At 50.7% G+C, this 12,883-nt stretch overlaps 1 protein-coding gene across 1 annotated transcript; it reads left to right on the top strand.

The window, feature by feature from the left end:
• Nucleotides 1-7,250: 7,250 nt before the first annotated feature.
• MIND_00806500 (uncharacterized protein) lies at nt 7,251-10,441 on the top strand (the record flags this gene model as incomplete). Its single annotated transcript, XM_037364741.1, has 6 exons — nt 7,251-7,820; nt 7,867-8,199; nt 8,251-8,315; nt 8,365-9,439; nt 9,492-9,923; nt 9,977-10,441. The coding sequence occupies 6 exons, from the start codon at nt 7,251-7,253 to the stop codon at nt 10,439-10,441; spliced, it is 2,940 nt and encodes a 979-aa protein (XP_037217983.1).
• Between the last annotated feature and the right edge of the window lie 2,442 nt (nt 10,442-12,883).

The following is a 12,883-nucleotide window of genomic DNA, read 5'->3' as shown; positions in this document are numbered from 1 at the left end:
CGAGAATATTACTTGCACTTACTTTCTTCTTCTGCATCTCCGTCTGCATCGGGCTCATCGGCCTGTGCCTTCTCGGCGTTCTCGGCGTTCTCGGTTTCTTCCGCCTTTCTGGGTTCTTCGGCTACATCAGCCGGCTCGGGCTCCGCGGATGACTCAACGCGTCGCATGACCCGGCGGCCAACCCGGGCATTCGCCTCGGCCGTCTCGGCAAGGGTCAGCGGTGCGAGTCCGCGTTCCCGGCGGGCTCTGACCCGATCTCTGGCCAATAAGGCCCGGCCCCGGCGATTTTGTTCTTGAGGCTCGGCCTCGCCTTCTTGCCCTCTGAGCACTGCGGCTCGCTGGCGCTCGGCTCGGCTCCGGTGGTATTCGGCCGCTCTTTCGATGAGCTCCTCTTCGTCGTTGGGAACCCACTGCAACGGCGCCACTACGGACCCGTGCTCCGACGACTCTTCGACTATTGGCTCATTGTCAACCGGGTCGTCGGGATCATACGACTCCGACCGACCACCCGGTGACGGTGCTCTTGGAGCCAGTAACGCGCGCAGCGTTTCCGCTCTGCGGTCCAACTCCTCTAACTCCCTCCGCATATCTACGTGTCGGTTACGACCCGACGGTAATGCGTCAGCCAAGGGGTCTCGGTCCGTTCCACCGACCCATCCACCCACCCTCTCCGTCTCCGACAGCTCTTCGACCCGCTCCACCGCGTTTGCGAATAGGTTCTTGGCCTTCTTCGGCGTTTTGGCGTTCTGGCGTTTGGGTGGCATGGTGGGAAGTGGTAAAGATAGAGAGATTGATGTCAATCGGTGACGTGCTTCTTGTCACCCCTTTCCTTTTTTGTCCTCCTTGCTATTATCACGTTCTCACCGGCTTCCTCGGTGATCTCGGCCTTTCCGGCCTTCGACTCGAAATTTTCACAAGTCCAACTCTGACTCCGACTCTCTCCGATTCCGACTCCTACCTCTCGACCATTGCTCCTGTTTCTTGTGGGCAAGAAATGCAAGAGGGGGATACTGTTATATCCGTGCCCACTCCGGCATCTGTCTCCGATATCCGTCTCCGGTATTTGGTTTTTTACGCAATGAAGACTTACTGAGCGTTTCCAATTACTCCGACTTATGATCTATGCAATCATCTATGCCTTGTTCCTTGTATGCAACTCCTCTTCTACTTTACTTGACTTTGTTCTAATCTTGTTACTTACTTTGTTATACCTTATTCCGTTTCCGTTACTTCTCGTACTATAAATACTTTGATGTATTATCACATACTTCAGTTTGTAAATTAACGTTGCTGGTCTCTATCTCCCAGCGTCGTCTCGACTCCGCTCTTCTCTTCTTGTCTTGTCTTGGTCAACTGGAAGCCCCGGTCACCCAAACATCCTTCTGTGGTGTTCCACCCCAAGTGCTCTACGACTTCGATTCCGATTCCGACTTCGACTTCGACTCCGTCTCCGTCCCTTTGGTCGACACGGCACTTAACAAAATCGCAGGATCGACGATCCTAGTGTCCGGTCTACCTTCGATGACCACTGTCGATGTGATTAGGTCGTCGATTTTGTCCATTGTTGGTATCACATTCGCAATCGTGCTCTTGTTATCGGCAGAGAACACGATGGTTGCATTTTTAAAGACCTGTATGGTTGTAAGACGTCCAAGATGGCCCACTCCACGTTGGAGATTTCGTACTTGCGAAGGACCTCGAGGTCCCGATTCCCCGTAATTGTGTTAATTACTGCTTTGTATTCGAGCGCAACAATGAGCATATCGAATGTTGAATTCCATCGAGTTCGGACATCTCGCGGAATGAGGCGCACACGCATGTTATGCTTTTGACATGCGCTGCGCCATGCTGGCAATGCAATCGTGGTCGAGTTTACAATAAAGAACGCTAGTTGTCGAATCTGATCTCCAATGATTAACAAATTAAAACAACAACAAATGGCGTACCCTCGAAATTGCCGTTTTGAGTATCTTTGACGATTTGGTATAGGATGCACGCTGTTCGGTGCTCAGATTGTCGTACGCGTCTCCATTGGCATCTATGTCATCAGACAGCGCCGTTAGAATCGACGAATCTATACGAGACCGAATCAGACACCAATAGAATGCAAGATAAAAGCAAAACATACCGTCGGCCGCATCAGCAAGGTCCTGCAGGGAGTCGGTGCCGTCGTCGTCAAGTTCAAGCGGAGGGATGGTGTCGTCGTCGTCTAAATCGCCCTCGTCTACGGCGTTGCTCGATTCACCACCCTGGTTTGCTTTCCTCTTCTTCTCGGGTGGCTGAAACGGGCGAAGGAATGCTTTTACAGCGAGATTTAATGTGTGGTTGAAGCAGCGAACACGATTGACTGCATCGAAATCGTTGTTCAGATTGGCGCCCAGAGCTTCGTTTTGGGTGTCGTTTGATGTTGCATTGTCTCCCGTCCACGCCAGGATCTAGAAATTAAAGATTCAGCGAACGGAAAGGAAAGGATTTGACACTACCTTGCTTGAGAGATTGAATCTTTGAAGCATCTCATTGAATTCGCGCGCAAGTGTTTTGCCGGTATGAGACTCTGGAACCTCGTAGATGTCGAGCAAGAGGACCAACGGATGTCCTTCATGCTGAAGGTGAACTGTCCACGCGACGAACGCGCGATGATTTGGTGAGGTCCAAGCATCGGTTGCGAAGCTCAACCGTCCCGGGTAGTTCTGTGTGCTGTCAGTGATCATTGTAGAAGTCTAAATCACATGAACGTCGAGAAGATTAGCGATTTGCATTGAACAGCGTGCATATGCTGCCTGGAGATCACGAGCCACCGTAAAGCGACTTGGAACTGTGAGTTCGTGTCGTCCGGCTCCGAGCAGCTCCTTGAGCTCGCGGTCTTCAATAGTTCGCAGCGGTCGTGCCGCTTCTGCAATCCAGCGGACAATATGGGCACTTAAAACGACAAAATGAGTGTTACTGCATAGATAATACACCGGGACTAACCGGAATTCAGGCTGAGTATGTGTCCGATGTGAGACCCGGACAGGACAGGCTTGGGATGAACAGAGAAGAGCGGGTGGTTGGCCGGGGTGTCACGGGTGTGCGCTGTGTAGGCCGTGCGCCGCTCCCGATACGCCGCGTGCCACTGCCGGCATCAGGAAGCACAGGTCCTGAGTCAATAGCACTACAGTAGCTTCCATAGCAACTGTAGTTATGTAGACAAGGTGCCCACTATATAGCAGTGCCATAGCACCCCATAGCGAACAGCCATAACTATGGCTCTGCTCCCGTAGCAGCTCATATCCTCTATATCCACATACAGAGCTATGGGCAGTCCACTGCTATATTGACTATTCATGCTCTTGTATCTTGCCCCTTCGTACGGAAACCAGAAATGAAATTGCAATTTTTATCATCTAATTTTACGAGCTTAGTCCTCATCGTCTTCAGACTCAGTATCTCCCCCCCTGCCTTCCTGCTCTTGACGAATTTTTTCCTTGATGGCATCGGTGACAAAGGCCTCGACCACTACTTGCTCCTCCTTCATACCAGCAGCAAGCCTGTTAATTCTGGTCAGCAGCTAAGTCAATGCAAACGTAGAAGGATACCGAAGGCTTCTTGCCCATTTGGTGCGCAACTTGTCCGAGAAAGCAGGGTCCACAGAATCCCATGACAGGATGTCGTACAGCATCGCATAGTACTTGGGTGCGACGACCGTCTCCTCAAACTTCTGTGGTATGCGGACACCCGTCTTCCACTCGTCAAGACAGTGCTGAATCTGGAGAACAACATCAGAAGGAGTACAAAAAGGAATGAAGCGTACCGTGGTATAGACAAACGCAAGCATTTGGAGGGTGATAGGCATGAACTGCTCTTCATGCGTGATACCAACAGACTTGAGCCCGTTATTGAAACAAGCGTGGCTCAGGATATTGAGCGCAATTTTGTTCTCAAAAAGGTACTTGCGGTTCTTCATGTCCTGGATGGATAGTATCAAGATGCGCTTGCACACTGCTAGAACACAGACCTTGTAGCGATACGCTTGATTATCCATTGCATCCCGGTATTTCTTCTCGTTTGCGCGCTTGACCTTGTTCGAGGAACCATTGAGGAACTGGAACTCGACCTGGACGATGGGGCGGGCAGAGGAGCGAACAAACTCTCCCCGGACGCGGCTTAGGCGTTGCTTGATCTGCAGCAAATTAGATTCCTTTACGGAACGAGACAGCCACGCACAATACGCCGGATGTGCGTCGTAAGCTCATAATTGGTGCCCTTTCGGTGGTTCGCACTCTCCCAGCACTGCTTGATAGCCTCGTTGAGCAACGGCATCTCCGCTGCAATGGCATTTGGGGTTCCGGAAGGCGCCTCGGTTGTTGCTGCTCGCGCACGCATGAACGCGGGCCTCGGTAAGGACAAGGACTTCGAGACCATGGCAGGTGTCGATGATGACCTCGTAAGAGTCATCGGCATAGTCCTCTGCTTTGGGCTTCGCACCACGCTTGAACTTTGTCGAAAAACGGGCAATAGTCTCGCCATTCGCGGTCGTTGTATCTCCGATGTAGTGAGAATCCAGACACGTCATTAAAAAGATGACACACTGTCCTGACCTCCAACACGAATGCGGCGATGAGGGCGCACAACATCCAGTTGCTCCTCCTCATCCTCGTCATCATCGTGAGTACGCTTGTCGATGATGAGCGGCTCATCGTTGTTGAAGAAGTCAGCGGGAGAGTCGATATGGCCCAATGGGTGTTTGCGCTGGAGGGCCTGTGTTGTCGGAGACGATACAGCCGTCGTCTCATCTTCCTGGTTGGTGCGGTCAGCGAGGGGTTGCTTTTGTTTCTTGTAGCGCTGTGCAGTCGCAACACGATCGACTGGCAATTGCGGGGTATATGTGTCTCCCGGAACAGCCTACAACAGGTCAGCAAACAGAAGCGAGGGCATAGACGACGTACCGAAGCGCCAAAGAGGCAACGAGGCTGTGGATGCCCTGTAGGCTCCTCATCTTCGAGTTCCTCACTGTCGTTGTCGGGAGCAGGATTGCCTGCCAGTGCATAACTTGAGAAGCATTCGAAGGAATAGCATAACCCACCTTGACTGCGAGCCTTTTGGCGCTTTCGCAGGGCCTTCATTTCTTTCTCCAGCTGACGAATACGCGCATCGTCATCGTCGTCCACTGCTTTCAGCATGAGTGTTGCGCTATACTGCCATTGAAAACAACAACTCACTCTCTTGAGCGCGCTTGGTTGTTGGCTGCGTCGAACGTTGGGGACGGGGGGCTTTCGTCGACATGGTGCACCTGTAGTTCCCATATATCCTTTCTAATATGAAGTGACGGTATACCTGACCGTCAATTCATATTAGAAGGAAAGTATTAAAAATCCCTGTGCTGCAATAAATGCTGGAAGAAAACTGCAATAATTTCTAGATATATGACCGAAAAACTTCCAAGTCAGCGGCTGCTACGTATGCTGCAGTAAATCTCTGACATTTAACAAAGTATGTAAGTTAGTTCTATCTGATCATAGACTACTTAATCTGATCATAGACTACTTAAAAAGGAATATAAATGAAGTCCTAAAATGTCAGCATCTGTGCAGGCCAATACCTACCAGGTTCGTACACTCTGCTACATGGTGTGACATGAGGTCACAGGGTGACATACTTCCCAAAAAGGAAATTTCCGCAGTGGAACAGCAGAATGATCAGAGAATGTCACAGATCGTCACAAAATCAAAGTTGTACATTTTGACTATAGAAACAACTTTCATTAAGTGACCTGCAGTCACAGCTCAATAAATGTGTCAGCACTGGCTAATCATTTGCTGATGTACCCCTGATGTAGTAATATCTCAGTAAGTAGATAACTTACATAGATGATTTCAGCACTACAAAGGGTACCTGTATGATAAGAATAATGCCTTGACAATACAATGTTATTAATATATATATATCATCTCATGATTATTCATCACACACATTGATGCAGTAATATCTCCACCAATTCTACATCAAATTAGATGATTGTTATACTGGTAGGTAGATAATAACCTAATGTAAACATGCTCTGATATGAGTCTATTCTTATAACCTTAGGTTATACTGGTATCCCACTTTTCTGTACTTTTCCTTTTTTAAATTTGATTGAGCACCATGATCACTTGATATCTTGCTGAGGGATCCATGGATAAGCATGATTCAAGTTGGAGTATGGTCTATCGGATGTCCATCAGAGCTATGAGCACCTCATGGGGACAGATAATATGACTGAAGGGGCTAGGAGATGGTGACATGATACACCTTTCAAATGAGCTCTCTCCTAGCTTTATCCTCCCAGGCTAGCTGAAGATCCATGCTTATCTTTCAGGGTTGATGGAGATCAAATACCACTGATGAGCGAATGCATTGTATTCTCAGTGCCATATGCATGGTAGGTTGGAAGGTTGCATACTAGAGCCTTAGTCTAGAGTATCTAAACCTACAATCCAGCCACCTTACATGTTTTGATTCTGAGATATTCTCTTTTTTATAAATGAATAGTGAATATAATAATCATATTAAATCATGATGATCAAAAAAACCCCCGTGATCAATGATACCTTTGAGACCCTTCATTTGGTACTTGATTCATATATGTAGCTGGAGTAGCTATGGAGATAGAGGCCCATCAGTTACCTATTAGCCAGTCATTAGACAGTTTGGACATATTTATTGAGCTGTGACTATAGGTCACTTAATGAAAGTTGTTTGTATAGTCAAAAGGCACAACTTTGATTTTGTGACGATCTGTGACATTCTCAGATCATTCTGCTCTTCAACTGCGAAAATTTCCTTTTTGGGAAGTATGTCACGCTTGTGACATAACAAAGTGTATAGACTTGGTAGGTAGTGGCCTGTACAGGGGCTGAAATTTTACTAATGATTGGGACTTCATTTATATTCCTTTTTAAGTAGTCTACGATCGGATAGAACTAACTTACATACTTTGTTAAATGTTAGAGATTTACTGCAGCATATGTAGCAGCCGCTGACTTAGAAGTTTTTCGGTCATATATCGAGAAATTATTGCAGTTTTCTTCTAGCATTTATTGCAGCACAGGGATTTTTGATACTTTCCTTCTAATATGAATTGACGGTCAGGTATACTGTCACTTCATATTAGAAAGGATATGTGGGAACTACAGGTGACATGGTGGGCAAGAAAAAAAAGAGAGGGTGTGTGACAGTGGAGCCATATGGTGTGCAATCAGCGGCTAGGCAACTGCGGTGGCGATCTTCAGATGGTGCCAAGCATATTGTCTTCACCGTTTTCACCGTTAGCTCCAGCGATGCCCAAATGCGCTTTCTGCAGTGCTCGTATTGCGACCAAGCAAGGTCTTGTCTCGCACCAAATGCAAAACAAGCGTTGTCTGCAGGTTCAAGAACGGCTTTCTCAGCGAGAGGACAAAAACGAAGCTTTTCATGACTCACCAAGGCTAAAAACGGGTACCGATGAAGCAATGGATATCGACTTCAACTCGGAGCAGGTCAACGAGCTCCTCCATGACCCCGAGGAACCGCCTCGCCAACGTCCTCGAGTGGAGGAGGTGCCGGACGACACAACCAATGATCCCATATCGAGTTACGATCCTCGATATCTCCACCGCCAACAGTACCCGTCCGACCGCAAGGCAGGAAAGGGGCAATGGAAAGAGAGTACACCATTCGAAGAGTGGCGTCAGGCAACAGAGAACTCGGGGGAGGAGATCTGCTCACCTTTTCCGTCCCTTGAAGATTGGGATATCGGTCGTTGGCTCATTCGTTCGGGGTTATCGCAAGGAAGCATTGACGAGTTCCTACATTTGAAGAAGGTAAGTCAAAGGATATCTATCGCAATTGAAAGACTGACCTCTCAAGGTCCGAGACAAGCTTGAGCCACCATTCGCAACAAGTCGCGCCTTTTTCAAACACATTGATTCGCTCCCGGCCGGCCCAGCTTGGATGTGTACGCCGATGAACATTACCGGCGACGAGTTGGATGGGAATGGTAATGCGAAAGTGGAGGTTGTCAAACTGTGGCATCGCAATCCACTCGAATGCATTGCCGAGTTGCTCGGCAATCCTGCATTCAAGAGCGAGCAAACGTTTAAGCCCATGCGGCTGTTCCGCACACGTAACGAGTCGACAGGCGAGTTGGGAAATAGGGAATATGATGAAATGTGGACTGGTACCTGGTGGTGGGACACGCAGGTGAGTGGATTGTTGTCATCTTGGTGCAAAACTGACTTACTGAAGTAACAGGACCTCCTGGACGATGGCGCGACCATTATCCCGATTATCCTTTCGTCCGACAAGACCCAGCTCTCGTCATTATAAACAAGCGTGGCCGGTTTATATCTCAATCGGCAACATCAGCAAGTCTGTGCGGCGTCAGCCTAATTCGCGGGCCACGGTGCTTTTGGGCTACATACCGGTGCCTAAGCTGGATTGCTACTCCAAAACAGCCCGTAAAGTCGGCGCCTATCGCATTTTCCACGACTGCATGCGCAAGATGCTCGAATCGTTGGTCGATGCTGGAAAAGAGGGTGTCGATATTGTGTGTGCCGATGGATGGGTCCGGTGGTGCTTCCCGTTGCTGGCTGCATATATTGCAGACTATCCTGAGCAATGCCTGGTTGTTTGCTGCCAGGAAAACTCATGCCCGCGGTGCTCGTGTCCGCCCAAAGAGCGAGGGTCGACAACGGAGTTCCCGATGCGTAGCCAAGCGGAAACGTTGAGGGTTCTGGAGGCACAGGCTAAGGGCCTGAGGCCAAAGGAGTTCAGCGAGCTGAATTTGCGCCCAGTCAATCCGTTTTGGGCCGACTTACCTCACTGCGACATCCACTCCTGCATTACCCCCGACCTTCTCCACCAGCTTCACAAGGGCGTATTCGCTGACCATATTTCAAGCTGGGCGGCAGAATCGATGGGGGGAGCGGAGGAGGAGCGGAAGAAGAAGCTCGATGCACGTTTCAAGGCTATGCCTCGGCATCCCACGCTCCGTCACTTTGCTAACGGCACATCCGTCATTAAGCAATGGACGGGCTCTGAATATCGAGGGCTTGCGAAGACCTTTCTGGGGGCTATTCACGATGTGGTGGATGAACGGGTGACCGCGGTGACACGTCACCTTCTCGACTTCATGGGATATGCTCATTTTCAAGTCCATACTGAAGACTCCCTCGCTGCGATGGAGGCGGCCTGGGTGAATATGCATGAGTATCTGCCCGTCTTCCGCGAACTCGGGCCAGAGCGTACCGACTTCAATATTCCAAAACTCCACAACATTCGTCACTATGTCGATTCAATTCGCTTGCTGGGTACTGCTGATGGATACAATACCGAGAATACCGAACGCTTACATATCGACCTGGCGAAGAACGGCTACCGCGCGTCGAATCGTCGCGACTACATCCAACAAATGACGCATTGGCTCACGCGTCAAGAAGCTGTTCATCGCTTCTCCCTTTATCTGCAGTGGGCCTGTCCGGGCTACACTCCAGGCCAGGGTTATACGGCCCCCTCAAACGTTGATTGGGATGACTGGGACCAGGCAGATGAGGCGGGGAGATGACCCAGGGGACGAGGACTCGGAAGACAACCCAGAGATTGTTGCCTGCAATGTTTCCGCTCGGCCCGGCTATCCGAATCTCTCCGTCACAGAAATCGAAAGTCGCTTCCAGGTGCGGGACTTCCTCTTCTATCTCCAGCAGTTTCTGGCACGCAACAATCTACCCGGGGGTGGGCTTCTCTCTCCGACCACTCACTTTGGCGCATTCAAACGAGCATCTCTTCACCCTTCGGCAATCCGTGCCGCCGAGACAGAGGCCGAGACCGCGGATATTGTGCAAGCCATCCTTGCAACCAAGGGCTCCATATCAAACCAGGGCATCACGCGGGGCAGTGCAGCAAAGTTCAGCACTGTCCTCGCTCGGGTGAAACCTAGTGATTGGATGGAAGGTCCATTGAGTGGTAACTCGTTAATTAGCAGTTTGTCATTTACTTACGCACAATTGATCTAGGCTTGCAAGCGGCACAAGTGAAGCTCATTTTCCGCCTCCCATCAAGTGTTTGTGCCTATCCACACCCCTTGGTATATGTCCACTGGTTCACTGCCTTCAACAACCCTCTTTCCGATCTGGAGACGGCCTCTGGACTGTCTCGGATCTCGCACTCAACTTCTGTTGGCCAACGTCGTGCATCAATCATTTCCCTGGCTGATATTGTGCAGACATGCCATTTAATCCCGAAGTTCGCTGACCCAATCAACCCAAATTGGAACTGCGACAATGTATTAACTGAAGCGACATCATTCTATTTCAATCCTTACTTATGGTATCGAGACTTTTTCTTCTTTCGCTATACCACATATCTTGTTTCAGAGTACCATAAGCGCAAGGCAGCCGACCTAGCTGCTGTGCTTGCGCGGGGTGCAAACCATATTAATTATTAATTTATTTATTTGATTGTTTTGCTATGAAAAACTCAAGCACTACGATAGCATTCATAGCTAGCAGTCCTAAATATGTGATTGTGTATATCCCTGGCAGTAGGTGCTATAGTTCTACAAGAAGCAACCGGAGTTCATCATATGGCAACGGGAGCGCTATGATGGCTATGGTGCCACGCGTAGAGTTGGCCTGCAGTTCCGTAGCCAAATCCTTGCTTCCTGATGGGTAGTGCGTAACGTTACAGGCGGCACGCTGTCGTACCCATCCTTGTTCACTGTCACCTGTCAGCGCTGACGTTACGAGGAAGGGGACAGACTCACTGGGGCTAGGCAAAGAATATCACGAGCAGCGACGAGGGCCTGAGTCGTCGGGGGTGACACGGTTGTGCGCCCACGCGTGCCACTCCCCGGTAGTGGGCAAGGTTCACGACACGGGCGGCGCGCTGTCGGACACGTCCTTGTTGTCAGCGCCAATGTTATCGGGAAGGGGACGGACTCACAGTGGGCAAGGTTGACGACACGGGCGGCGGGCTGTCGTACACGTCCTTGTTCGCTGTCACTTGTCAGCGCCAACGTTATCGGAAAGGGGACGGACTCACAGTGTAAGTTCGCGTTGGGACCCGAGCCTGCTGTTGTGCTTCTAGAGCAGTGGGGCCGTGTCGATCGGTGCCAAGCCCTCCTGTGCGCGCGGTGGAGAGGGGCGCGGCAGCGTCGACAGCGACAGCGGGTTGCGCAGTGTCAGCGGGTCGCGCAGCGTCAGCGGGCCACTCTGAGGGCAGAGATGAGCCACCGCCCGCCGCGCTGCTGGATACCAGTCAACAGTCTGGAGGGAGACGAGGGCAGCAGCACGCACCTATAGGCTGTTAAGGCTCCTTGCCCACTAGAGCTCCACAACAGGGCTCAGCGCTGTGGGTGTGGGAGGAGAGAGAGAAGAAGTGGGGGGGAATGTGGTGGGAGGAAAGAAAGCCGTGAAAAATCACGCCATAGGCGTCGCCATGCTGAAAGAAGATCATCAGTAACAGATGGATGTCCCATGATTGATGCGGGACTTAGCAAGTTTTCCGAGGCCAAATTCTGGCAAGGCACATCAAATTCTGTCAGATGTCTGGCACCAGCCGGAACAGCCGCACCAGCCATGCCAGATCAATGACAGAATCTTGAGGGCCTTGCCAGGGCCTCCAGGAGGATGGAGTTTTCCTGATGGACCGCTAGCGGAAGTGCCAGACAAGCGCTCATCAACGATGAGCTTGCCCCAGCAAGCACGCGCATGCTTTTTGAGGCCAGACGTGGATGAGCGGTCACTCGAGGGCTTGCCATCCAGTCGGGTTTGGTAGCGTTTCACGCCCTTGAAGTCGCCTGAACAGTTCATTCAGTACCTACGAAGACAAGCAACACTGTGGCGCACCTTTTCCTTTGCATCGCTTGGCCCCGCATGCGAATGCCTGATACGTTCGACCATCGGTTTCCGTGAGTGTCTTGACATTAGAATCGAAGAATTGATAGATTCCCGATGTCCATTTCGCCGCTACAAAAAGCCAGTTAATGCCAAGGGACGTTCGCAAGGTAAAGTACTCACTGTCTGGGCTGGCATTTTCATCTTCAGCTCTCTCCTGTGCATCCGTCTCCAACGACTTCTTGTGCCACGTGGAAAACGACTCGGAAATGGACTTGCTTTTGTGTGATCCACCTAACAACGCACATCGTCAGTATGTTGCTGCAAGAACTTGGAAATACTGACTGGATAGAGAGGTTGCAACCTTCTTCGCAGCCTTCTTGATTGACTTGCCAGCTCTAGATATCGAGCTGGCCGCTTTCGACGCGGCACGACCGACATGCGCGCTGAAGGCAGACATGGTGGTGGGTGGTTGCTGGTGCCGCACGACGTTTTAACAGCGCCTCATGACCCCTATAATAAGGGATTTGTGCATTGGGAACTCGGCAGAGAGGAGTTCGTACCTTGGAGTCCTTGCAGGGGAAGGACGAATGGAGCCATTGAGGAGACCAGTAGAGCGGAGAATGACACGTCAAGGGTGATGTAAGTGTCACATGGCCTGTCACGACCCACCGGGTAAACCCTGGCCGGGTCCGGGCCTGACTGGGTGTTCTCGGATATCATCCCGCTACCCGGACCCGGGCCACCCGGGCCACCCGGGCCCGCCAACCCGGCCGGGCCGACCCGCACCCGGGCTCAACCCTAATCCTCCCCTGCTAGGCTTTCATCGGAGTCTCCAGGGTTGCCCTTACCGATTCAGCAAAGAAGAAAACTTCAACACAACCATCGCACTGACATGCTTGCTTGCCAAAAGACAAACAAGGACTAAGTGTGCAAGTGCCTTCAGAGCTAACAAACTCCTCAGGAAACTCAACACCAAGAACTCAAGAACTCAAAAGAGAACTCAAACTCAGAAGGGAAAGACTGGGAGGGGAAGCACTGGGAAGGATGAT

Source organism: Mycena indigotica (genome assembly GCF_014461135.1).
Source record: "Mycena indigotica strain 171206Taipei chromosome Unknown Mind.scaff0007, whole genome shotgun sequence".
In the NCBI taxonomy this organism is placed as follows: domain Eukaryota; kingdom Fungi; phylum Basidiomycota; class Agaricomycetes; order Agaricales; family Mycenaceae; genus Mycena; species Mycena indigotica.
This window is presented reverse-complemented; position numbering and strand designations above follow the sequence as displayed.